At 38.6% G+C, this 26,018-nt stretch overlaps 1 protein-coding gene across 25 annotated transcripts in view; it reads right to left on the bottom strand.

Moving 5' to 3' along the window:
• C2CD5 (C2 calcium dependent domain containing 5) overlaps positions 1–26,018 on the bottom strand; it is an 89,725-nt gene that overhangs the window by 15,701 nt on the left and 48,006 nt on the right. For 13 of the 25 annotated variants that reach the window (XM_060776545.2, XM_060776556.2, XM_060776554.2 and 10 more), the window contains 12 exons: positions 25,664–25,778; positions 23,661–23,756; positions 20,380–20,571; positions 18,883–19,069; positions 17,440–17,604; positions 14,955–15,095; positions 13,569–13,632; positions 9,299–9,360; positions 7,406–7,504; positions 6,297–6,386; positions 4,105–4,192; positions 2,523–2,609 (listed from right to left, as the gene is read on the bottom strand). In XM_060776545.2, the coding sequence (XP_060632528.2) occupies positions 2,523–2,609; positions 4,105–4,192; positions 6,297–6,386; positions 7,406–7,504; positions 9,299–9,360; positions 13,569–13,632; positions 14,955–15,095; positions 17,440–17,604; positions 18,883–19,069; positions 20,380–20,571; positions 23,661–23,756; positions 25,664–25,778 (1,386 nt within the window). Of the gene's footprint in view, positions 1–2,522; positions 2,610–4,104; positions 4,193–6,296; positions 6,387–7,405; positions 7,505–9,298; positions 9,361–13,568; positions 13,633–14,954; positions 15,096–17,439; positions 17,605–18,882; positions 19,070–20,379; positions 20,572–23,567; positions 23,757–25,663; positions 25,779–26,018 lie in introns of all 25 variants that reach the window. The other 12 variants (XM_060776550.2, XM_060776537.2, XM_060776538.2 and 9 more) reach the window with 2 other exon arrangements.

Raw genomic sequence — 26,018 nt, 5'->3', positions numbered from 1 at the left:
ACGCCTCCAAGGTTATGTGACCAGAATGACTCCATGGAGCACTGTTAGCTTCCTGCTGAAGTGCTACCTATTGATCTACTCACATTTGCATGTTTTTGAACTGCTAGCTTGTCAGAAGCTGGAGCTAACCCTGGGAGCTCACTCTGCTCCCTGGACTCGAACCAGACCTTTTGATTAGTAAGTTCAGTAGCTCAGCGGTTTAATCCACTGCACCACAGGTGGCTCCTAATATGGTATACATATTAGTCGATAAAGTCATCATTGGGAAAACTGTCCGAGGAAGTCCATGTTTGTAACACAGAGAGATGTATGAATACTACAAAACATCTGGAATACTATGATACCAGGTACACTTTTTAAAAGAAATATCTGCAGTCAACGTTAAGAAATTTACATTTGTTTACAAAACAGTGCCAGCTGGGCAGCTTTGAAAGAACGTGAGCAGGGAATGCTTCAGCAATTCTGTAGTCAGGAAGATGATGGGAAGGGACAGGCTGAAAATACATCTATGGCTGAATTCCAAAGTTCCTAAGTAGGCATTTGTAATGCCACAAGCCAACAGTAACAGCTGGAGAGTGCTTTTCCAAGAAATCAATTGTATGAACAGAATAGAATTAAAAAAACATAACCGTGTTAGTATGAATCAGCATACAAAGGGATATTGTAGCACCTTTAGAGACTGAGAGAAAGGTGTTGGTAGCGTGTTTGTCTACTTCATCAGATGCATGGAGTAAAATGCCTAGGAACAAACCTTTAGAGCTATGAATGAGCAGGCTGGATATATGAACAGCAATAAAAACAGAAAACTTGTGGGCTATTTCATTCATACTGGAACTTGCAGATGTTTTGTTAAAACAATGCACTCAAATTTTTTGCTATCTAGAAGACCTGAACATTATGGAATAACTGCCTGAATGAAAGGTTTGTGTACATTATTATTATTATTATTATTATTACTACTGCTACTACTACTACTACTACTACTACTATTATTTCAAGCATTTATACCCCGTCCTTCTCACCTCCCTGAATTGTACGAACAGAATAGAATTAAAAGACATAACCGTGTTAGTATGAATCAGCATACAAAGGGATCTTGCAGCACCTTTTGAGACTGAGAGAAAGGTCTTGGTAGTGTGTTTGTAGATTTAAGTCTACTTCATCAGATGCATGGGTTATTATTATTATTCTCAACCATTAGACGCTGAACATAATACTAACAATTAACACTAACTTACAATTGAACAATTAAAACAATTATAAATACACCAAAATTTAGAAAATATTAAAAACACCAGTTTAAAATCATGTTCCAGGATCAGACCAGCCACACTAAACACACTATTTCTTATTTTTTTAACATGGGAGCAGACTACCCTCTACTGGCTGACAGCTTCTTTACAAATCAGTTTTGTCATTTTTCAAAAAATAGGTGACGTCTAAATCATTTCTGTTAACGAGAAGAATGCTTTTTTAAAGATCAGAATGAAACAAATAAAACTTAAGGAGATTTTTACTAGTTAAACACTTCAAAATACACTAATAAGATAGCTGGAATGCTAAGTGATAACTTGTTAATGAATTTAAAATAATTCTGTCTTTGGTCAGCAGAAACGCCAATCAAGTATACAACCATGAAGTACAGGTGGAACCATACAGAAATGAATACTGTTATTGTATTGTCGAAGGCTTTCATGGCCGGAATCATTGGGTTGTTGTAGGTTTTTTCGGGCTATATGGCCATGTTCTAGAGGCATTCTCTCCTGACGTTTCGCCTGCATCTATGGCAAGCATCCTCAGAGGTAGTGAGGTCACTACCACACTACCTCTGAGGATGCTTGCCATAGATGCAGGCGAAACGTCAGGAGAGAATGCCTCTAGAACATGGCCATATAGCCTGAATAAACATACAACAGCCCAATACTGTTATTCTCTTACAGAAGCATCTTTGTTGACTCTAACTGCACAACGGCCTCATTTGGTAACAGGTTAATTTGTTAAGCCTGACTTGGCATACTCTTTCCAGCACATTGAAAGTTGTATCTTCTGTATTAAGGTGATTTTTTTAAAAAAGAAAATGACTGATATGTCCCACTTGATTGACAATTTTCAGACATAACTTCTTCTCAGAAAAATGAACTCTAAAATTTTCAGTTCTTATTTCAGAGAATTCCAGAGGGCACAATTTTGCATTTTGAGGAATTAACTCATCCTTTTCCAAAACACTGCTGCCTCTACGCTACAATGCAGTGGCTATTTGGCAGCTCAAAGCAGCACTGGAAGGCAATAAAATAAGCAGAAGTTGTTCCTTTTTCATTTGCTCCCCTTTAAACAGCACTATTCTAATTTCATACACAGACTGTCCAAGAAACATTCAGTTCCTCTAAAGTATCTAATGAATGATAAAGCCCTCTTTGCAGATAATCAACTTATACTGTGAAGAAGTTGCTTAACCAACCATAAGGGAGCAAATAAATGGAACAGGTAAGGATAGGCATATATTCTCTTTTTTTCTAACAAACCTTTAGCTGGTGAGAATTGCTGAGGAGCATGAGGATCAGAAGAAAGCTCCAGAGGAAATTGTAGCTGCTCTTCATTGTCTGTAGAAGCTTGGAACAACAATGAAAAGTAGTGCAAACTTGTTAATTTCTCAGCTTAGAGACTCATTTAGTTGTTTATACAGGGTAAACATGTCTTATTCAAAATGCTTGAAACTAGAGATATTTAGATTTCCTGGATTTTGCATATATGTTCAGAAGGGGAGATGGGACACAAAAATCATTTATTTTGCATATATGTTCATAAAGGGAGATGGGACACAAAATTCATTATAAAACATTGCCTGAAGTTTTAATATTTTTAAGCATGAAACAAAGTTTGTGCTCAATGAACGATCAGAAAGCAAAGAGGTAACTATCTCAACCACCTATTAGTTATGGGCCTGGTTATCGTTTCATCTGTTCAATTTATGTCTTTGTACCATTTTGTTCATTTGGAAGGCACAAAACAGTACACCCCCCTCAGGTATGGAAATATCAATGAAACAAAAGGAAAGTGGGAACGGTAACCGTTCGATTGGCTGATTTTCGGTGCTTAGCTGTATGTCCTGGCAGGCACAGCCATTTTGAGCCTGCTCGCCACACACACACACTCTTGCCAAGGAGAATGTGTGTGGTGAGCAGGCCCAAAGTGCTAGCGGCTGCAGGCAAGCGGCAAGCGCTAGCCCTAAAACTGAGGGAATGGGAGTATGGGAAGCCCACCCATTGCTGCCAATGGGCCGAAAATATTCATTGTTCAGAACTTGGACAAAAAGCTCATTTAAAAAGGCACCCCATTTTGGAAGTGGGGCTCAAAAATGAAAACAGGGTCTTACGAATGAAATAAACAGAAATGGATTGTCATTCTATACAAATGTACAAGACTACCACCTATGTGGACAATTTTGAGGCATTTCAGATTTTGGAATTTTACATAAGGGATGTTCAACCTGCATAGAAAAAGGTATTCTTGTAACATAGCAGAAAACGAAGTACTACCATGAGCTACTTTCTAAAAACTACTGTTTCTACTGATTGTGGGGACAATTACTTTCACTTTGCACAAAGTTTTTCAATTCTGTTTAACCAGAATGAATTTTGAGTTTAATTTGTTCCCTATTGTTGCCAGTTATTACTGATTTAATTCTCAAGATCCCAATTATTTATTTTGCAATACTGCAATATATTCCACTGCCTAAAGTTCTGCTGCTTCAGACAAGACAACTTCAGCTTCCTTGGGGAAGGAGAAGAGCCAATTTTCCTCAGGAGTCATTTTGAGCACATGCATGATGTCCCTTTGTGATACTTTTGAGACAAGGACAATGAATGGTCATTAGCAATGATTATCAAACTGAAACTTATGCTGTAATTATTGGGGAGATACCAGCTGTTATGATGAAGCATCCACACAACACATACATTTAGTGACATCAAGAACTGGCAAAAATTAAATCTACAGGATTTACATTTAAAAACTACTAGACAAAAATGGTTCTAAAGATGAAATATGTAAATATATGAAATTATGCCTAGATATTACACATAGTGACGATCTCAATATGTTTACCTCTTTGTACTGTTTTTTCTGCAGGTGTTTTGGCTGTCTGTAAAGCTTGGTGTTTGTCAAAAGTTATTGCAACTGCAGTGACAGTGACCTGTAATTATAACCATGAACATGTTAGTTTACATTTTTCACCTTTGTTTAAAAAACCAAGAATTAATCTAATCTGTTCAGTCAGGATGTACCCATACAATTCACTTAAAAATAACTCAATATTTTTCTTGTTTTTTAAACTTGGCTACGACACTTTTGTTAACATGAAATAAAATAAAAGTGTGTCATAACTCAGCCCGCATAGATCTGTGTCCAGATTAAGTTACCGTATATACTCGAATATACACCAACCAGAATATAAACTGAGGCACCTAATTTTATTTTTATTTATTTATATTTCAAACTTATATGCCGCCCACTCCCCTAGGGCTCGGAGCGGCTTACAAGAACAAACTAAAATCTAAAACAAATTTAACAACATATCAGAGATAAAAAGTTTACCACAAAAAACTGGGAAAACATATTGACTCAAGTATAAGCAGAGGGTGAAATGCAGCAGCTACAGGTAAATTTTGAAATAAAAATAGATACCAATAAAATTACACTAACTGAGGCATTAGTAGGTTAAATGTTTTTGAATATTTATATAAAAGTGTAATTTAAGATAAGACTGTCCAACTCTGATTAAACCATTATTCTAACCTTCTGCAATGTAAATGTGCTTATGTATCCTTCCAATAATTATAAAGAGTAAAATAATAAATGTAATAAAAATAATAATAGAGTAAAATAATGTAATGTAATAATAACAATAATAAAGAGAATAAAATAATAAATGTAATAATAAAGTAAAATAATAGATGTAATAATAAGAATAATAGAATAAAATAATGTAAATGTAATAATAACAACAATAAAGAGAATAAAATAAATGTAATAATAAAGTAAAATAATACATGTAATAATAATATAGTATAATAATGTAAATGTAATAATAATATGAATAATAGAGTAAAAGAATAAATGTAATAATAACAATACTAAATAGAGAAAAATAACAAATTTAATAAAATAATAATAGAGTAAAATAATGTAAATGTAATAATAACAGAGTAACATAATAAATACAATACATAATATTAACAGAGTAAAATAATAAATAACTTTGACTTGAGTATAAGCTGAGGGGGGCTTTTTCACTTAAAAGGGGGATAAAAAACTCAGCTTATACTCAAGTATATATGGTACTTAGAAATAGAGTCACTTGTTTCTGTGTGGAGGAACAGACATTAGATAAATGGCCTTCTAGGGTATGCAAAGAGCTCTTGTAGTACTCGAGAGACTAAGAGAAGGAAGCTGGTAGCATAAACTTCCCGGGTAATGATAGTTTATACAGTTAATCTGAGAAAATATTTATGTAATAAAATATGTGTATAAATACAGTAGGTTTTGCCAGTACTTCTTGCAACAGACTTAAAATGACAGAAATGGTGCCACGAGAAGAGAAGTAGATAGTTTCTTTTAATACTGTACCTTAACTTTTTTTTAAGGAACCAGCCCCTTCTTTGAATAGCTAAAGGCCTCACTATATGGTTGGGCTGGAAAATAGCCACAGGTTCCAAGGTGATGCTAATGCTTTCCCCTCTCCAATGGGATGAACCTTGAAATTACAACAGGTTGCATCAAATCCTAAAGGTCTTGCTCCTAAACCTGCCCTCAACTTTTAAACCCAAGCATACACAGTAAAGAAGAAATGGCAAAAGGCATTGTAACTGTTTGGGATACACAAATAGCATTATGCAAGCTGCAAGTTAATATGTCTTCTGCCATGAATTTTGTCAAGGGAAAGCCATCTTCTTCACCATATTTTTAATATATGCCCTACTACAACATTTTAGTATGCAATCTCAGAACTGAAATGGCAATATTTTATCAATCTTCTTAGCCATAAAATTGTGAGTTAGAATTTTTTCAGAAAACTTGTCTCGCTTGAACACTTTTATTTTTCTAAATTCTGGTCAGATGACAGTATAACTTGACTGAGTACAGAATTCAAAGAAGTTTATGTCAGCTTTAGTCTTAACTAGAGTAGATAGATTTAGTGGGAAACTGATTAGTCAAAACTTACACATATCCCACTCACTCAATGGCTCTAGTTTAGCCTTAATGGGTTTTAGCCTGAAAAGATAAAAGAATTAGTCTACCTGAATTATTTCATCCTCTGGAAGTGTAACTGTAAAATTCACATGGCACAGGCAACAAGGAATCATAGACCGAAGTTTGAAATACAGGCTCTGTTGAACAGAAAATACCATTTTTATTACATAATCTATGTTACAATCTTAAGAGGAAAAATATGTAGATTACACTTCCATGTGGCCCACTATTATCCTCATTCCCATGGTAGCTGGTGGCTCCCAAATCAGTGGGGCAATGAACTCATGGCAGGTTTGGGCTTACTTAACAAGATCTACTACAATGCTGAGCATATTAAGGGATATGTTTCAGCATCTTGGAAAGTTCCTTTGATATTTTCAATTACATGTGGAATAGATTCACTATTCAACTGTCCACCTGCATTAGTTACTTCAGAATGATTAGACCTTGAATTATCCGATCATATGTGCATGAATCATTTCAGTACGCAGCTTCTGATGCTATTATGACTGTATAATAAATATGAAAGAATAAGTCTCAGTCTTCTCAAAGGAGATGGCAAGACCTAATTAAAAAGTCATTGACAAACCAACTTAGAATCTTGCTAATTACAATATAGTTGGCAAATGCCAGATTTAAGCCCAACGAATCAATAGCTGTGGTCCAATTCCAAATATGTAAGAGGAAAAAAACATATATGTCTGCCTGAGTTTATTACACCACTGTTGAATCTGTATCATTAGCTACTTTATGGCCAGTGTATTTTTAAATACAAGCAGTAATGGATTGTTTTGTCACATTTATAGTTGCCAAAGATGAGTAATAGATCTCATGTATGCCCTCATGTTCCAGTGAAAATCTAAGTCTATGAACGTATGAATGGACAGATTCAGAGTTACTTGAACATGGAAGTATCATATGGCATCTACATATCATAATTTTGGATCCATAGATGATATGGATGGGAAATGCATCTGCAAAATCCTCGGTTAACAACTGTATCCTCCATTCCTTTAACATTCACCTCTATCCAATATCAGTTTACGCAATCCAGACTGCAGAGAAATGCAGGAAATCACAAAAAATACAGATACATCAAATAAATTGATCACTTGAATCAATATTTCAAAATCAAATTTCAAAAGTGCTTTCTTACTTTCAATAAATTTTCACAGAGATCATTAAAAGTCTTGTTGAGAGATTGATTTGTTAGGGAAGTATTGGTAAGTCTGGAGACTCTCACTGATGTGAACATCTGAAGGAAAAAGAATAATTTCAATTTGCTTGTTTTTTAGGATTACAGTGTTTTATTACAGTCTACATTTCTGAGATAGGAAATGGCAATGAAATGAAAAAAGAAAAAATGCTCTATGATAATTCAATGCAAAATAGACTTACAAACAATTTCATAACCTGAATTATTAAATACAGGCAAGTAAATTATAATAACTTTATAATAACTTTATTCTTATACCCCATCACCACCTCCCTGAAGGAACTCAGGGTGACTTACATATGGAGCAGTAATTCCAACAGTCAAAAAAACAAAGCAATCCATTAAGACAAAAACACCACTGAAACAGGAACATCATAAAATACAACAATCCAGATTTTAAAAAACTATTAAACAATTAAATTGCATCACAACTTAAAATCAAATGTAGGCAGTCCCTGAGTTGCAAACATCTGACTTACAAACGACTCATAGTTAAGAATGGGGGTGAGACAACAAGAAGTGAGAAAAATCTACCCCTAAAAAGGAAATTCACTCCTGAAAGAATTATTATCATGGTTAAAAAGGGCCTCCCACTGAAGCTTTCTCACCAATCCTTGTTTCCACAACAAGCCAATGTTTTCAGAATCCAATTATCAGAGGGACAGAAAGTGAGGTGAAATCTTCTGAACAGGGGCACAAACAGCAAAACAAACACCATAGGGGTGTGAACTCTTCCTTATGCTATCTAAAGCATGTATATGTGCATATGATGTGTGGCAGGAGTTACACTTAAAAATGTACCTGTTCTGACTTACAAACAAATTCAGCTTAGGGACAAACCTACAGAACCTATCTTGTTTGTAGCTCTATCCCACCGCTTACTTTTGGAGGAGGATTAGGGAGACATTAGGGAGCGGGGTAGATTAGACATACAGTTTTCCATTCCAACCATATGACTGTGTTTACAGAACTATGAGCTAATGCTAACAGAGGGAATAATCATTAGCACTGCAGTCTATGGTGCTATAACAGTGCTGAATCCTGAGCAGAATCTCTATGGGACGGCCTGAGGTTGTAATGTTCAGTCTATTCAGACTGCACTGCCTCTAGAGATCAGTTTTGTAGTTGCAGAACAGCTATGAAAACTGTTTTGCTTACAGGCCTAATTGGGACCTCTCCTGGATAAAGACAATTTAGCCATATTGTAAGAAGGGGGAAGAAGGAGATAAAGAAGATAGGATATTAACTTGGGCTGGTAGTTGGGAATTGGAGGGGAATCAGGGAGAAAACATGCTCAGTGACAGAGATCCAATTATAAATATTCACACAAGGTGTTCCCACTTTTATCTCATTGATGGAGTCTCCCCAAAAGCGACCTTTTTAAACATTCACTTGTTTCATGCTGCTTTTGATCAGTGTTTAGTGGATGGAATTTACCTTTTAAGGTTATCTTCTACTCTTTACTTTGCATCTTATTCTAGAGAAACTTGTATAAATACCAGGAAGTTTTTAAACAGTTTTCTTATTCTGTTTGGGCAACATATTAGATGTTTAAAAAAGGCCTTCTGTGAGTAAAAGCGCAAGTTTCAATTCAACTCTCTCTCTCGCCATTGGATCATAATATTTAACAAACCTAATAGGACTTGGGGATACTGCTCATTTCTCTGAGTCAGAAACGTTATATCAATAATTATATTTGAACACAAAACACTGCATTCATTAAGCCTAAAAAGAACACTAGGATCCTAACACTGTACATGTAAATATGAAAAAAGAAGAAAAGTCTTTTAATAATTTGAAAAAAAGCATTTACATATATTACAGCCACTGTACCTGTATATCAGAAGTCCAGTTATTTATACCAGGCATAATTTCTGTGTTGCAGCTATAAAATCCTATCAAAAGATAGAAAGCAGTTTGTTAACATTAGAAAACGCAAAACAGTGCTCTGTATCAGGCTCATTTTCCAGGTTTTACACAACTAGCTATGTTTTCCATTAGTAAAATAAATTTAAAAATACATATACAAAATAAATCTCTTCATTTTGTTAATTACCTTTAAAAAGTACAGAATATATCAAAGGATTACATTTCTTAAGAACAAAAATGTGTATTTTAAGAAACAGTGCAGAAAACAAGGAAGTACTGATTGATCTACTGATGTCCAACTTCTCAAATTCAGAGGTTCGGAAAGAAAGACTTTTGGGTAATTGACAGAATAGTTCTAATAGGAAGATGTAAAGCTTTCTAATTTTTGCCTTTATAAAAATCTATTTCTCGTGGGTTGCAGAAAAAGTCCTTAAGACAGTCTTGCAGTGAATATTCTTCAGCAAAATTTTTCACTACTGCTTGACTAAGGAATCCTGGACAGTTGAGAAACAAAGAAAACACAGGTGGCAGAAGACCTAAATGTAAGAAATATAATAAAACGTACTAACATGAATGATACAGTTGTCCCTCCACATTTGCAGGTTTGACTTTTGCATCCTCCAGTTTGACTCTATGGTCAACTTCTTCCCAAAGATACCAAGGCTCTTAGAGAGAAAACTTTTCTAGGGATCCCTGGACCCTCCAGTGAGGTTCTACGGTCTTGTCTTCAGAAGGTTCTTTTAATGACATTTAAACTGAGGGGCTCTTAATGCACATCTTGTTCACTAAAGAGGCAATAGTATGTTTACCTTGAGGTTTTTCATATTTATCTGGGCTCCCTCCAGCTTGCTAACAACACTCAATCATGCTTGACTGGTGCCATTCTGTCTACACAAGGACCAGCACTCATAGATTATGCACTAGCATAATTAATGTAGGATATTGCTTGGCTCATAGCCTATTTTGCCTGCAGAACTTTCCTGCTTCATTCATGGCTCTCTCCAGTTAAAAAGAACATCATTCAAAAGAGCTAACTTCTGTCCAAGGTCTAGGAGAGGGATTGCTAGCCCAAGCAGCTATCAGATGGCCGACCTAGATGAATAATGGTCTGACCATTATTCAAAACATTATTCATGATGGAATACAGTGGCTTCCCACAAGGCCATTTCCCTTTGTTACTGGCATAACCTTTGTAAGGGCATAGAATGGCATGGTCTGAGTTTGGACCCCAGTCCAATGAGATACATGTAACTATATGCAAGTATTTGGGTCCCTCACTGGCATACATTATGAAAGTCTTTCATCTTTGGCAGACTAGACGACATTTAATTTGTGGTGTCAGCATGAAAAGATTTGGCTTCTATTCCATTGCTGATGGTGTGGGCATGATCACATCAACCAAAGCAGTATTCCAATGCAGAATTCAGTGGTAACTTGTTTCACACTGTACTCATAGTCAGGAGTAGAACATGTTTTTAAAGTTTCTGCAGACTTGGTCTTTCAGCCTTTATCTTAGAATGGTATCGTGACCATGAGAAGAGGTGCCACAGAGATATGCCTAATGAGTCTAAACTGTAGCCTTGTAAAGTTTGGATCTGAGTGACAGCTGAAGATCCCAATCAGGTAAACATATAATATGCCCTCAAGATTATCTATCCTGTGAGATTATTAACAGAAAAACACAGGTCACAGCCCTATCAAAAAATTAATCTTGACCACCAACAGTCATTGTGAGTTAAGCTAAGGAGCCAAACAAAGGCCAAAAACTACTGGCTTCAAGAGAAAGGCTTGTTATTGTTTATTTGTGCAGTTATTTCCGTCTCCGCGTGGCCTCATGGACCAGCCCACGCCAGAGCTCCCCTTCAGCCACCCCCAGCTCCTTCAAAGTCAAGCCAGTCACTTCAAAGATAACATCCATCCATTTTGCCCTTGGTCAGCCCCTCCTCCTTTTTTCTTCCATTTTTCTTGTCCTCATTATGTGGGCAAAGTACTTCATTTTTGCCTCTAATATCCTTTCCTCCAGTGAGCAATTGGACATTATTTCCTGAAGGATGGACTGGTTTAATCGTCTTGCAGTCCAAAGCTCTCTCAGAATTTTCCTCTAAAACCACAGTTCAAAAGTGTCTATCTTCCCACGCTCAGCCTTCCTTATGGTCCAACTCTCGCATCCATAGGTTACTGTGTGGAATACTATTGCCTTAACTATGTGGACCTTCATTGCCAGTGTGATGTCTCTACTCTTCACTATTTTAACAAGATTGGTCATTGCTCTCCCAGCCCAAGAAGTAAACATCTTCTGATTTGCTGGCTGCAGTCTGCGTCTGCAGTAATCTTAGTTCCTAGAAATACAAAGCCTGTCTCTGTCTCCACATTTTCTCCCTCTATTTGCCAGATATCTATCAGTCTGGCTGCCAATATCTTGGGTTTTTTTGTATTTAACTGCAACTCAGCTTTTTCACTTTCTTCTTTCATCTTGGTCAGGGGTCCACAAACTTTTTAAACAGAGGGCCAGGTCACAATCTCTCAAACTGTTGGAGGGCCGGATTATAATTTGAAAAAAACAAAACAAAACATAAATGAATTCCTATGCCCACTGTACATATCTTATTTGTAGTGCAAAAAAACACTTTATAATAATTAAAATGAAGAACAATGTTAACAAATATAAACTTATTAGTATTTCAATGGGAAGTGTGGGCCTGCTTTTGGCTGATGAGATAGGATTGTTGTTGTTGTTGTGTGCTTCCAAGTAGTTTCAGACTTAGGTTGACCTTGAGCGAGGGCCGGGTAAATGACCTTGGAGGGCTGTATATGGCCCCCAGGCCTTAGTTTGAGGACCCCTGATCTTGGTTATAAGACTCCTCAGCTCCTCCCTACTTTCAGCCATCGAAGTGGTATCATCTGAGCCCCCAGTGGCACAGTGGGTTAAACCCATGTGCCGGCAGGACTGAAGACCGATAGGTCGCAGGTTCAAATCCGGGGAGAGGCAGATGAGCTCCCTCTATCAGCTCCAGCTCCTCATGCAGGGACATGAGAGAAGCCTTCCACAAGGATGATAAAAACATCAATTCATCTGGGCATCCCCTGGGCAACGTCCTTGCAGACGCCCAATTCTCTCACACCAGAAACAACTTGCAGTTCCTCAAGTCACTCCTGACATGACCAAAAAAATCTGATTAGAATTGAATGGACTTGTAGCTTCAAAGCCTGGGTGCTTCCTGCCTGGGGGCATTTTTTGTTGGGTGGTGTTAGCAGGCCCAGATTCATTTTTGTCTGGAATTCCCATTTTTTGAGTGTTGTTCTTTATTTACTGTCCCTATTTGAGAGTTTTTTAAAAAATAGTGGTAGCCTGATTTTGGGGCCAGCTAACATCTCTCAACAAAGGCTCCCCCAGGCAGCAATCAGCCAGGCTTTGAAGCTACAAGGCCAATCAGTGCAGGTGGCCAACTGCAACATTCACACTTGCCTCAAGCAGACAAGAGTTCTTTCTCCCACCCTGGACATTCCACAGATATATAAACCTCACTTGTCTAGTTTCCAACAGATCTCACAACCTCTGAGGATGCCTGCCAAAGATGTGGGCAAAATGTTAGGAGAGAATGCTTCTAGAACATGGCTATATAGCCCAGAAAACTCACAGCAACCCTGTGATTTCAGTCATGAAAGCCTTTGACAACACATACTAGTAAAATGTTTTCAAATACTATCATACCAAAAACAAGATTGAATTTAAGGGAAGTTCAAATGCATTTTGGTTCATAACAGTTGGGTGGGGTGAGGGAGGTTACATCAAACAGCATTAAAAGTCTTCTGCAAATATCTGTTAATGAGAAAGAACCTGTCCAAATGAAAAGTTCTTTGTCTACTGGATGAAGAGGAAAAGAGGTTGGCTTAATGTGGGAGGGAGGCACTCAGTACAAAAGAAGTCACCAAAAAGGTCATCTCCTGAGTCCTCACTGAATGCTGCTTTGACAACAGTGGGACCTAAAGCAAGCCTCTTAGCTTTGTTGGTGGAACTGTGAGAAAGTTAAGAAATCTTATGAAATCAGATGTCAGTGCAATCCTTTTATCTACAACTGCAGGAATTATACAGTACTTGATATATTGTGATACTGGTTAAAAGGAAAAAATGCAACATAAAGAAAACTGTCAAATTATACTCTCAGGCTGTCTGAGAACATTTAATAAAGTTAACAGAATATTTATGAATGAACACATGCAAACCATACAATACCTGAAGGCGGGGGAATATCTGTCAATAGTGAATGAACATCTTCCATTGCATCTGTATCATCAATCTGGAAAGTAAATCAACACAGAGTATTTTAAACTCCAAAATTTTTCTTGCCAGGATTATCAGTCTGGCAAATATTGTGTAGCAGCAATATTAATTAAAAAAACAAAACAAAGGGCTTTCGAAGGACTTATAAATTATAATTGACTCCTTCAATTGAGCTCAAATCATCACCATAGCTAATTTCGCCTCTGCATATTTTAAACTGCAGCTTTAATGCAATGTATTCATGGGGAAAATTTATTTGTGAAACAGAGCAAATAACTTCAGTTGAAATTGTTACATAGTTTATACTTTGAGGCAATGGCATTAATTTGAGACTATTTTTAGACACCCATGACTATAAAACACTGTCTTGTTTTATATATCTCTTTCTACAAGGAGATGATTTGCCAATAATAAAATTGTATCTCCTAACATTATCACAGAGGGAAACATTTAGGTGGGTTTGATACTTTGGTTGGTTAGCTATCTGCTACAGACTAGGGATGCTTCCCTCTGAGTTTCATATCCTGAGATGTAAGGACATTTGTAACATCTGCAATTTTTTATCATAGAAAGTTGGGATTAGAAAGAGGTATAAATCGGGCAATATTTCATAAAGCCATGAAAATGATATTACAGTAAAAACCACTCTTCTGTCATCTGTAACTGATACAGTTTTCTCATGTCTTTGTGCTAGGGATGAGGGAACACACTGGTCACCAGATAATGCTGGATTATACTTCTCATTCTATCACTACTGGATATGTTTTTGAAGATTGTCCAACAATATCTGAAAGGCTACCTACTTCTTACTCTATTTCAGTGTTTCTCAACCTGGGGGTCAGGACCCCTGGGCGGATCGCAAGGAGGTATCAGAGGGGTTGCCAAAGACCATCAGAAAACACAGTATTCTCCCATGGGAGTTCTGTGTGCCAAGTTTGGTTCAAGTCAATCATTGGTGGAGTTCAGAATGCTCTTTGATTGTAGGCAAACTTTACATCCCAGCAACTACAACTCCCAAATGACAAAATACCCACCCACCCCCCTCCCCCAAACCCACCAGTATTCACATTTGGGTGTATTGGGTATTTGTGCCAAATTTGGTCCAGTGAATGAAAATACATCCTGAATATCAGATATTTAAATGACGATTCACAACAGTAGCAAAATTACACTTATGAAGTAGCAATGAAAATAATGTTATGGTTGGGGGTCACCACAACATGACGAACTGTATTAAGAGGTCACGGCATTAGGATGCTTGAGAAACACTGCTCTATTTAATTAATTTCTTTAAAACACACAGAGAAATATGCACGGCTGTACAGAAATAGAATGTACCTCCAAGACAAAAGCATCTTTCTTTCCATGCGAGAGATCCAGTTCTGTAATTTCATCTGAACTTTCAGACTGAGATCTTAACAGCCTAGTGCGGGGCCTTGGTTCTGGAATGGGAGACCCTATGATTTCTTCACATGCCTCCTACAAAAAACAACAATATAAAGATAAAGTAAGCACCACAAGTCACACGTATCCAATCTCACATGTATGCTTTAAATATCTTCCTACTCCTCAACACCTCTTCCATAACAAAAAAGTGCACACTTTCTGACTGTCCCTGTCCTTGTATGAGTCAAGCTATTCCAAACATTTTTAATCTTGAGGTTCAAGTTATTCTTCCTCTTTCCCTTGAATGCTAGAGAGTGAAGGATTGTGTGGATATCTATTTATCTATCTATCTGTCTGGGGCCCCCAGTGGCACAACAGGTTAAACTGCTGAGCTGCTGAACTTGCTGACCAAAAGGCTGGCTGCTCAAATCTGGGGAGTGGGGTGAGCTCCCACTGTTAGCCCCATCTTCTCCCAACCTAGCAGTTCGAAAACATGCAAATGTGAGATCAATACGTACCACTGAGCCAGGAAGGTAACAGTGCTCCATACAGTCATGCCAGTCAGATGACCTAGGAGATGTCTACGGATGCCAGCTCTAATGCCAGCTCTTTGGCTTAGAAGGCGAGATGAGTACCACCCCCCAGAGTCAGACATAACTAGGCTTAATGTCACGGGAAAATCTTTACCTTCTATCTATCTATCTATCTATCTATCTATCTATCTATCTATCTATCTATCTATGTGTGGAATGTTACAGAGCTCTTGCAGCTCAATAACTATGACAGCATAAAATGGTGGACTTTCCAACTGTTCCCAATATGTTACCTCATCATCTAGAAATTGTGGAACCTAGATGCTACTTGTAATTTCACTAGGAAAAGAAGAAATGGGAGGGAAAAGGAACACTGAATAATGTATGCCTATAAAAAGTTGGGACATAGGATTCAATGAATCTCTATTTCTGAATGATGAACTGGCAACACAAGAAAACCAACCCTGTCCCACATTTAACACGATTTCAGAATTCCTTCACTGTTTATCCTGCCTATTGACAAACTTATCAAACAGACTGTCCAAACAAATTCTCTGGCCTTATTACCAAAGAAGCTAGTTCAGGCCTCTGGCCTGGCAGTATGAGGAATATAAGTTGGCGCAGGGAAGAATCAGTCTCCCTGGGAAGCCTAGAACATATCTTAGTTAAATAGGTAATTCCCCATCCTATGACTTCCAACCTTATATACCTGGCCTCTTTCTAAGTACACTCTTTTGCTCATCTCCACTGTTCATTATCCAATACTCCACAGGAGTTAGTATTCACAGCAGCTGCATTTGGCCCAGCATCCTTTCAACAGTTGTATAACTGTACTCGTCTATTCGTTCAGTCACTTCTGACTCTTCATGACCTCATGGACCAGTCCACGCCAGAGCTCCCTGTCAGCCATCACCACACTCCTAACTCCTTCAAGGTCAAGCCAGACACTTCAAGGATACCATCCATCCATCTTGCCCTTGGTCTGCCCCTCTTCCTTTTTCCTTCCATTTTCCCCATGCTTTCCTGTCTTCTCATTATGTGGCCAAAGTATTTCATCTTTACCTCTAATATCCTTCCCTCCACTGAGAAGTTGGGCATTATTTCCTGGAGTATGGATTGGTTGAATCTTCTTGCAGTCCAAGGCACTCTCAGAATTTTCCTCCAACACCACAGTTCAAAAGCATCTATCTTCCTTTGCTCAGCCTTCCTTATGGCCCACCTTTCACATCTATAAGTTACTATGGGGAATACCATTGCTTTAACTATCCGGATCTTCGTTGCCAGTGTGATGTCTCTACTCTTCACTATTTTATCAAGATAGGTCATTGCTCTCCTCCTAAGAAGTAAACGTCTTCTGAGTTCCTGGCTGCAATCTGCATCTGCGCCTAAAAATACAAGGTCCGTCACTGCCTCCACATTTTCTCTCTCTATTTGCCAGTCATCAATAAGTCTGGTTGCCATAAGCTTGGTATTTTTTATGTTTAATTGCAGCCCAGCTTTTGCACTTTCTTCTTTCACCTTGGTTATAAGGCTCCTCAGCTCCTTCTCACTTTCAGCCATCAAAGTGGTATCATCTGCATATCTAAGGCTGTTAATGTTTCTTCCAGCAATTCTAACTCCAGCATTCTATTCATCACACCCCACACATCACATGATGTGTTCTGCATACAAGTTGAAGAGGTCGGGTGAGAGGATACAGCCCTACCGTACTCTTTTCCCAATCCTGAACCAGTCTATGTGTTCTGTGTTGTGTTCTTACCATTGCTACTTGGTCATCATACAGATTCCTTAGGAGATAGAGAAGGTGACTTGGTCTCCCCATACCACCGAGAACTTGCCACAATTATGATCCACTCAGTCAAATGCTTTAGAATAGTTAGAATAATTAGAACAATTGTACTTACAGGAGGATTAATATCATAAAGCTCCTTATTTTTGGTTATTGTATCATTTATTTTCTTCTGCACATGTGAGATATGTTGTTCATAAGTGGCATCGTTTGGTGTCTTTCCAGCGATCTGAATGCCGCCAGGAGTCGGTAAAGCACTCAGATACACACCTGTGGCAGACTTTACAGAATAATACAGTGAGAAAGTGAAACTTAACACACAATCTTGGAACACATATGCTCTGTTATACGTTCTCCCTCTTTTGCTGATATAAGCTAAAGGGGTTATTTACAAACAGATATGGAATATTTTATTTTAGATCAATGAGCAAAATGTTGTAAGACAGTGTTCATATACTCATTATCCCAACACAATTTCTAAAAATTATGTGGGATGATTTTTTTTCAGAAAGATCATGTACCGTATCAGAGCATAATATTCCTAGTCTTGGTTTCCTTTTATCAGTTCTTTTTATGGGAATGGGCACATGACCTCTGCTTTGTATTTTATTTTGCTGTACTATAATTTTGGGCTTGGCCTCATGTTAGCCGCCCCAAGTCCCCTTTTGGGAGGTGGTGGCGGGGTACAAATAAAATTTATTAGGTTCTTGTGGGTTTTTTCGGGCTATAGAGCCATGTGCTAGAGGCATTTCTCCTGACATTTCGCCTGCATCTATGGCAAGCTTCCTCAGAGGTTGTGAGGTCTGTTGGAAGTAGGAAAAATGGGTTTATATATCTGTGGAATGGCTGGGGTGGGGCAAGGAGCTCTTCCCTGCTGCAGTTAGGTGTGAATGTTTAGCTGATCACCTTCATTAGCATTTGAAGGCCTGCCTGAGCCTGGGAAAATCTGTGATTCCAGCCATGAAAGCCTTCGGCAATACATAAAATTTATTATTATTACTATTATTATTATTCGTCTGGAGGGGCCCTGCTCTCGGTCCCTCCGCCTGCACAAGCACGGCTGGTGGGGATGAGGGACAGGGCCTTCTCGATGGTGGCCCCTCGACTTTGGAACTCCCTGCTCTTTTAACTGGGATGATAATGTTTTAATGTGTATGGTGCTGATATTTTAATCGTGTAATGAAGTGGCATTGTGTTGTTATTGTATATTTTTTGTATGTTAACACATGTTGTGAACCGGTCCGAATCCCTCTTTGAAGGTGAGAGGGTCGGTATATAAAACCTCGAAATAAATAAATAAATAAATATTATTATTATTGAAACTATAGATATCTAATGGAGATAAAATAATTTTCTCTGTTTTATTATGCTGATGGTTTCTACCCTGAGATTTTATATGCTACATTGAAACCTTGATGTATGTTGTGGAGTGAAAATGGTTAAATAATAATAACAATAAGATAATAACAAAATGGCTGTAGCTAACTTTATACCTCTGGAGCAATACTGGAGAAGAGTAAAATCAGATTACTGTCACAAGTAATAAAAAAAAACTTACTGCCAATCCCATTAACATGGTTTCTCCCACTGTGATCTGGATCCTCAGCCCAAAAAGTGCATTCATTCCCTTCAGCTTTAGCTTATTCATGAGCTGGGTATGTACTTCATATTCCATAAATGGCAGCAGATTACTGATGGCGGTGGCATTTGCTTCAGCTTGGGCTTTCTTCTTCAGCCGACACAGCCTGATGAGGTGAGAAGTCAAACACAAAGAAGTGTTAGCTTGGTCTGAGACAAAGACTCTCATACAAAAATTTTGACCTCAGAAAGAAGAGGCGGAGAGAAGGAAAACAAGCACTAACTGGGATGAGGGAGACATTTGAAGCCTCACTGGCCTTTTTGCAGCACCAAGTCAGTGGTATATATACAGGTCTGCCCTAATGCATTTTTTAAAAACACACTTACAATGGAACTTAAGCAGGTGGATTTACTTTTTTTGAATTCTTTAAAAGGTCTGATTGCACATAACAACAATATATTATTCTTCATAAAAAGTTGGCATACTCTGAACTCAGCAAGCTTTATTTCTGTGGTAAACATACTGAGACTTGGCTGATTTTTTAAGATGATCTAAATAATGCTTGCTTAATATTTTGTCCTTCTATGGTTTAACTTGCCAGCATTTCTAATGTAAAGGATTAGCCCCCATATCAGCAGGACTTGTACCCATGGTTTCATTCATCTATGTTTGACAAAACATATTCTCTCGAGGGATATTCCAGGTCCTCCAGTGTGGCTCTGTGGTATTCTTGGCAAAAAGTCCTTCAATTTTAATAGCATTTACTATTACTTGCAGTTTTGTGTATCCCCAAGAAGACAGGGAACATTTCCCTCACAAATAGAGGCTGTACTATATAAACACTAATGAATACAATGTGTACAGCCTGATCCAGTTGAATTGTGTTTTCCTGGCTGAGCCCAAGGCTAAGCTTTTCTAGTGAAAAAGTACCACTGAGTTCACGACAACACTTCTCCTGCCAATGCCAATTATGCAGGACATCAGCCCTATGAGTGTACAAGTTGCTTGTTTTTGCAGGAAGTGGCCCTGCTAAAATGTCTCTCTCATTCAGACTTTCTCTTTTTCAATGCAAACTTCTGACTCCTTTTCACTCGAGTGTAAATGTATCCCCCCCCCCCCCCCAAACACCAGATCAGAGGTTTGCCTCTCAATAACTAATTGATTGCTATTAATTTTGTCTGTGTTTTCCCCCCAGTGACCTGCTGGGTTATGATTATAGAAACAGTTATCTGATTTCAGAGCTTGTCTGCTAGCCTTTTCATTTTGTCAGAAGGCACCTGTGAGTCAATTTTATCAGAATTGCCAATGTTTCTAATAGAAAATGATTTTGGATTCCTGGCTGGACTTGCTGGCACATGGGAATAAACACATGTGTTCGTGGGATTGCTCCTTCAGTCAGTTAGAGAATAAATATTTGAGAACATAGCTATCCAACAGTGGGGTTCAAAGGAGAAAAGCAAATCTAACAGGATATACCTGGCTTGAATGAGGCATCCTTTCCCAATCACCATGGCATCCACAGGCAGATCGATTGTCGTGAAAATAACATCAGGGACTTTTTGTTTCCGACAGTTGCAACAGTAAGTGAGGTGAGCAGGGAATGGCATGTTGAGCTCATCATAAGGAATGTGGCAAAAGCCACAGCCTGGAGGTGATGTTTCTTCCAACCTAGAAGAGAAAATGTGGGAAGTATTACATAACTGTTCAGGCACGTCTTTATATATATATATATCATTTACAAAACATGCATCTGAATGTACATGTGCATGTATGACTTTTAGTTTAGGTAAATTAAAATAACCTGACCTAGACAGGAACCAAATGTAGAGGTAGACAAAATTCTGCTTTCTTCTTTTTGTGACTGAAGCTAATAAATTTGCTATTATTATCTAGGGGAGGCATAGGTAAACTTTCTAATTTGGGGGCCACATGCTAGCACTCCCTGCTAGGAGGACTGGCTGCCTGTTGATGGAAGGAAGGGAGTGAAGGAGGAAGGAAAGAGAGAAAGATGGAAGGGAGGAAAGGAATGATGGAAGGAGAAAGAGGGAGAGAGGGAAGGAGGGAGAAAAGAGGGAAGGAAAGAAAGACAAAAGGGATGGAAGGAAGGACAAAAGGGTGGAAGGGAAGAATGGAAGGAGAAAGAGAAGGAAGGAAGGGAAGTAAGGAGGAAGGAAAGACAAAGGGGAAGGAAGGAGAAAGAGAGAGGGAGGAAGGAGAAAAGGATGAAAGAATGGAAGAAGAAAGAGGAAGGAAAGGGAGGGAGGTAAGGAGGAAGGAAAGAGAGATGGAGGAAGAAAAGACAAAAGGGAGGGAGGGAGGGAGGGAAGGAAGGAAGGGGAAAGAGAGAGGGAAGGAGGCAGAAAAGAGAGAAGGTGAGAGATAGGAGGGTCTGAGAAAAGAGCCCAAGGGGCCGCATCCAGCCCCCAGGCATGGGTTTCCCATACCTGAGCTAGGGGAAATAAATATTGTCTCTAGAAGAACCTGTTGCAGTCAGTGATCACAGCAACAGGCTGTTGTAATGAGCTGTTATGGTTTTATCTGACAAATTTAATGATTTAACAAAATGACTACTGTTCTAATTATTTTTGCTTTGTGAATACATCTCCTAGAAACTGGGGTTTTCTCTTAGATTAATTCTATGGTTTAAATGCAGGCAGAGAAAGTCTGAGAGGAGTGTGATGGCTGAAAATGAAGCACCTTCGAGTGCATTGGCTCTTTGCAAATCAGTTGCAGGACAAGCAATTGTTCTGCCTCTTGTAGGCATATGTTTGTTTGTATTTTACTCTTCTTTTATACTCTGTAAATGAAACAGATCTGCAAATGCACAAAAAACCTTTGGTACTACTCTGCCCAAAGAAAACTAAGATGTTTAATGCTGTTTGAGGCTTCTCAAAGAGTGGGGAACATCTAACAGTTTTAGTCTCTTCTTTTAATAGGACCTTCGTCTAGAAATCTATTGAGTAAACATCTCAGAATTTTCAGTCTGAACTTTCCATAGAAAGGTAGGATATACATTTCATTTTATAGAAATAACCAGAATGCCATGGTAGATCTTTGTTGTCACCTGTACATATCACAAATTTTCTGTTCTGCATTTTAAACATTGTGTTTGCAATTGTGATTGTATAACATTTAGTCAGCAGTTGAGTACTCAAAAGTATATATTTGTGTGAACCACTTGTTAGATATAACAATGTAATATTCAGCATTAACTTTTGGAATCCCGATAGATTCTCCACATCAGTTTTAATCACCAAACCCAAGGCTTGTGTCATTACTGTTAAGATTGTTCAGTCCTCAGTTTTATACAAAAGACTTTGGTATTAGATCACAGGATTGTATGCAATGATGTATCTCAGAAGTCTCTTCTGTACAAATACCCATCAGTCAAATGGGGAAGAGATGATTTTGACTGATTTCCTGAAGTTTCCCTATGCTACTTCCTATGATGCTCACAAATGTCTCCCAGCAATCTGAGGCAGACTTGAGGTGAGCATAGGATGGTGCAAAAAAAGAAGAGAGAATCAACATAATTCCACTCCCTATTCCAATGACAGAAGCCTCCAAAGGACAAAATCTTTTTAAACCAAGGCACAACAATGGTTACAGGTGGCTAACATAAAGCTATTCTTTCTAATACATGTGATGGATTGCATAAACTACTTTAGAGTGTAACCCATCACCTTTTCTTTTTGTACTGTTAAAAGGGGATAAAAGCAAATAAACATATTATGGCTAAATCCAAAATTTTTGGCATTATAGTAATCTGTTATTCTTACGTATCAATAGGAATATTATTTTAGAAAGCCACAGGGAGGAGGGAAGGGGAAAGATTACAGATTATGCTGTCAGTCTCTTAATCATGAACTAGGCACAGGTATGGTTTACCTAGATTAAATGTTAAGATTTATAAGTTAAGAGAGGGGAAAAGGTACTGCCACATAGTGATGCAACAGCGGCTATACATTGGGATTACTTTCAGACCTACATCTGTTCACTACGAAAGTCGATGAAAACACTAGCTTTTGAAAGGAAGTAGGGGCTCCTACTTTGGAGGCTTTCAAACAGAGGCTGGACTACCATCCGTCGGGGATGGTCTGAATGGCGATTGTCCTGCTTCTTGGCAGAATGGGTTTGGACTGGATGGCCCATGAGGTCTCTTCCAACCCTATGATTCTATGACTTCCTAATCCAGTCCTGAGCCTATTTTTGGAGTGGAGGACAGTGTTCTGGCCTACTGGGTGGATCATGCAGGGAGAATATGGCTTATATCTGAACAACATCAAAGATAGTAATGGTTTTCTGAGCCTTAGTGGTCCCCCACACATTCCCTGAATGTTAGTCATTTGAAAGATTATATATTAGATTATTAAAAAGAAATATATTGCAATACACTACAGTTTATCATAGAGCTCAGATTTTAATACATAGGTGAGGTCTCTTAAATGAAGAGCAGAATACAAAAGTGCAGCAAAGAGCATTGGAGGAAGAGAGAGATGTTTAATATGTGGTTAGTAGTCAAGTCTGTTACCTTATTTAGGTTGTTAGAAATGTAAAAACAGTAAGACTAGTGACTTGGTGCAGAATCCCAGAACGTCTGTTGTTAGTTAAAGATCAATAAAGTGGTTGGTCCCGCATCCTGTACTGTAACACTGGTAACCTACCCTAATAGAGGAGAACTATCCTGGTTTTGAGGAAAAAAATCAACCTCTCCCTTCTCTGACCCTATGGAAAAGTATCCAGGCTGCCATGATAACCTTTGTTCCAAACAGACTTCCATGGTGCCATCTTGCAGGAACCTAGGGTTCAGTACAGCTGCTGTGCCAGATGCAGACAAAATACAGACCTCTTCACTATGGAAAAAGAAAAGGAGGTAAGATCTTGTTTTAGTGGCATACATATTAGATTCAAGAAAAGTAAAAACAAGAGCAAGAGAATCACAACATGAAATCGGTTCAGAGTAAACCCTTTGGGAGATATGCTGAAACATTATGGCATGTGACTTTTTGCAAGTATATACCAAAACTGGTGTGGGCGTACAAAATAAACTGCGTAGTTTAGAGACAGCTGTAAAAATACAATCAAAGCCTAGCATTCAGAGATACATGACAGTGCAATGTTCCAATTCAGAACCTTGATACACCAGTCAAATCATAACATGTAATAGATGAATTAGCATTTCTTTCACCCATTGATAGAAGAAATTATGAGTGACTTCAGGACTATGGGTGTGTACTTCATAAACATTCACTAGTCAGTACATACATGGTAACTAATTACAAATACAGTGTTCCCTCACTTATTGCAGGGGTTGTGTTCCAGGACCACCCGCGATAAGTGAAAAACCGAGAAGTAGGGATGCCCCCTGACTTCCCTCCTCACCCTCTTTACCTTCCTCTTCCTCCTCCTCATTACCGCATGGGCCTCTTGCTGCTGCTTGGGCCCTGCGATTGAGGAGGTGGCGGAGGTGTTGCGGGCCTCCGGTGGCGGCAAGGGGCCCGTGACACATTCCTTTACATTTCTCTTCCATGTCGCCACCAGGATCTCTTGCTGCCAAGTGGCAGCAAGAGGCCCCGGCAGCAATGAGAAGCAGGAAGAGGAAGGTAAAGAGAGCGAGGAGAGAAGAACAGCCACCCCCTCGACCTCTTTACCTTCCTCGTCATCATCGCTGGGGCCTCTTGCTGCGGAGGCGGTGCGGGGCCCAAGCAGCAGCAAGAGGCCCAGGCAGCAATGACAAGGTGGAAGAAGGTAAAGAAGGCGAGAGGGTGGCTCTTCTTCCCTCCTCACTACAGTGTTCCCTCGCTATGTAAAAATTTTATATATATATTTCAAACGCAAAACAGCGAGTCTGCGGTAAGTGAACCGCGAAGTAGTGAGGGAACACTGTACTTCCTTATCATGAACTAACCATTAGAATACCTGATCTTTTAATTTATTTGTTCCTACTCTTTAGAGCAGGCATGGGCAAGTTTCAGCCCTCCAGATGTTTTGGACTTCTACTCCCACAATTCCTAACAGGCAGTAGGGCTGAAGTTTGCCCATGCCTGTTTTAGAGGCTCCATGCTCTTCTGCTGTACCACAGGGCAAGAAGAGAGCTTCTCTATCTCTTTGAAAACAAAACAAATAAAGAGAAGCAAACCTTAGCAAAAACCTTTTTATTACTAGAGTCAGTAGCCACTCACTTTCATGTGCCTTCATAATATTTATGTCTGTGCATTCCTCCTCCCTGTTGCTGTAGCCTTGTTGATAACACAAAATAGTTACACATGCTACTTTTCCCTATCTTTATATCCTGCATCTTGACTATTAGACAGTACTTAAAAAAATTATGAGGAATCATGAAAAGAAGGGAGAGTTCTATGGCTGGAGAACATTTTGCACACTTATAAAATTATGCCTCGTTCTGATTTAATGTACCTGACGGAGACCATCTCTTCCCGGAATATAGAGTAGCTTTAACTAAAGCCTCTGTAATTCCTTCCAGAGGCTGATCGAAACCAAAGAGGTCAAGTACATCTCAATATATCAGATACTTCCTAGAGAGCCTCTCCTATCTGTCTGCCTCTCTGCCCAGTCTCTGTGGCAAAGCAACTATATAGCTATCATCCTAAGCCTTCTCTGTCCTCATTTCAGCCCTGCCTAAGAATAACTTGCTCCAATAATTCCTCCTGGCTTATTTTCTTGCCACTCTTACACTACTGTTTCCATGACTAAGTAGTAGCTGCTAAAGCATTAGGAAAATCAGATACAAGTGATTTACCAAATGCTAGTTGATTCGCTGTAGCCCACTACTGCATGACAACCCAATGCCTTTGCATGAGATTTTATTTCTTGACGGATTTCTGCCCACCAAGCATCTCTTGTCTCTGGATCATCTGAAAGACAAAGCATAAATGATTTCACTATTATGCATTAATGCAAACATTTAAGACTCTGTCTAAAGAGAAGACATTAAACAAGAACTTTATTAAACCTGGCAAAAAAACCCTGAAAATGTAAGAGGGGTTCAGTGCCAATTTATCACTGCACCAATTTGGTAACCTTGCTTTCCCTTTGTGGGGTGGATTGTGTGAAAAATAACTATTCATTCTTTTCTTCTTTAATCCTCGGAGAGT

This window comes from Anolis sagrei, chromosome 5 (assembly GCF_037176765.1).
Source record: "Anolis sagrei isolate rAnoSag1 chromosome 5, rAnoSag1.mat, whole genome shotgun sequence".
Lineage (NCBI taxonomy): Eukaryota > Metazoa > Chordata > Lepidosauria > Squamata > Dactyloidae > Anolis > Anolis sagrei.
Note: the sequence above shows the minus strand (reverse complement) of the source record. Positions and strands in the feature narration are given on the sequence as shown.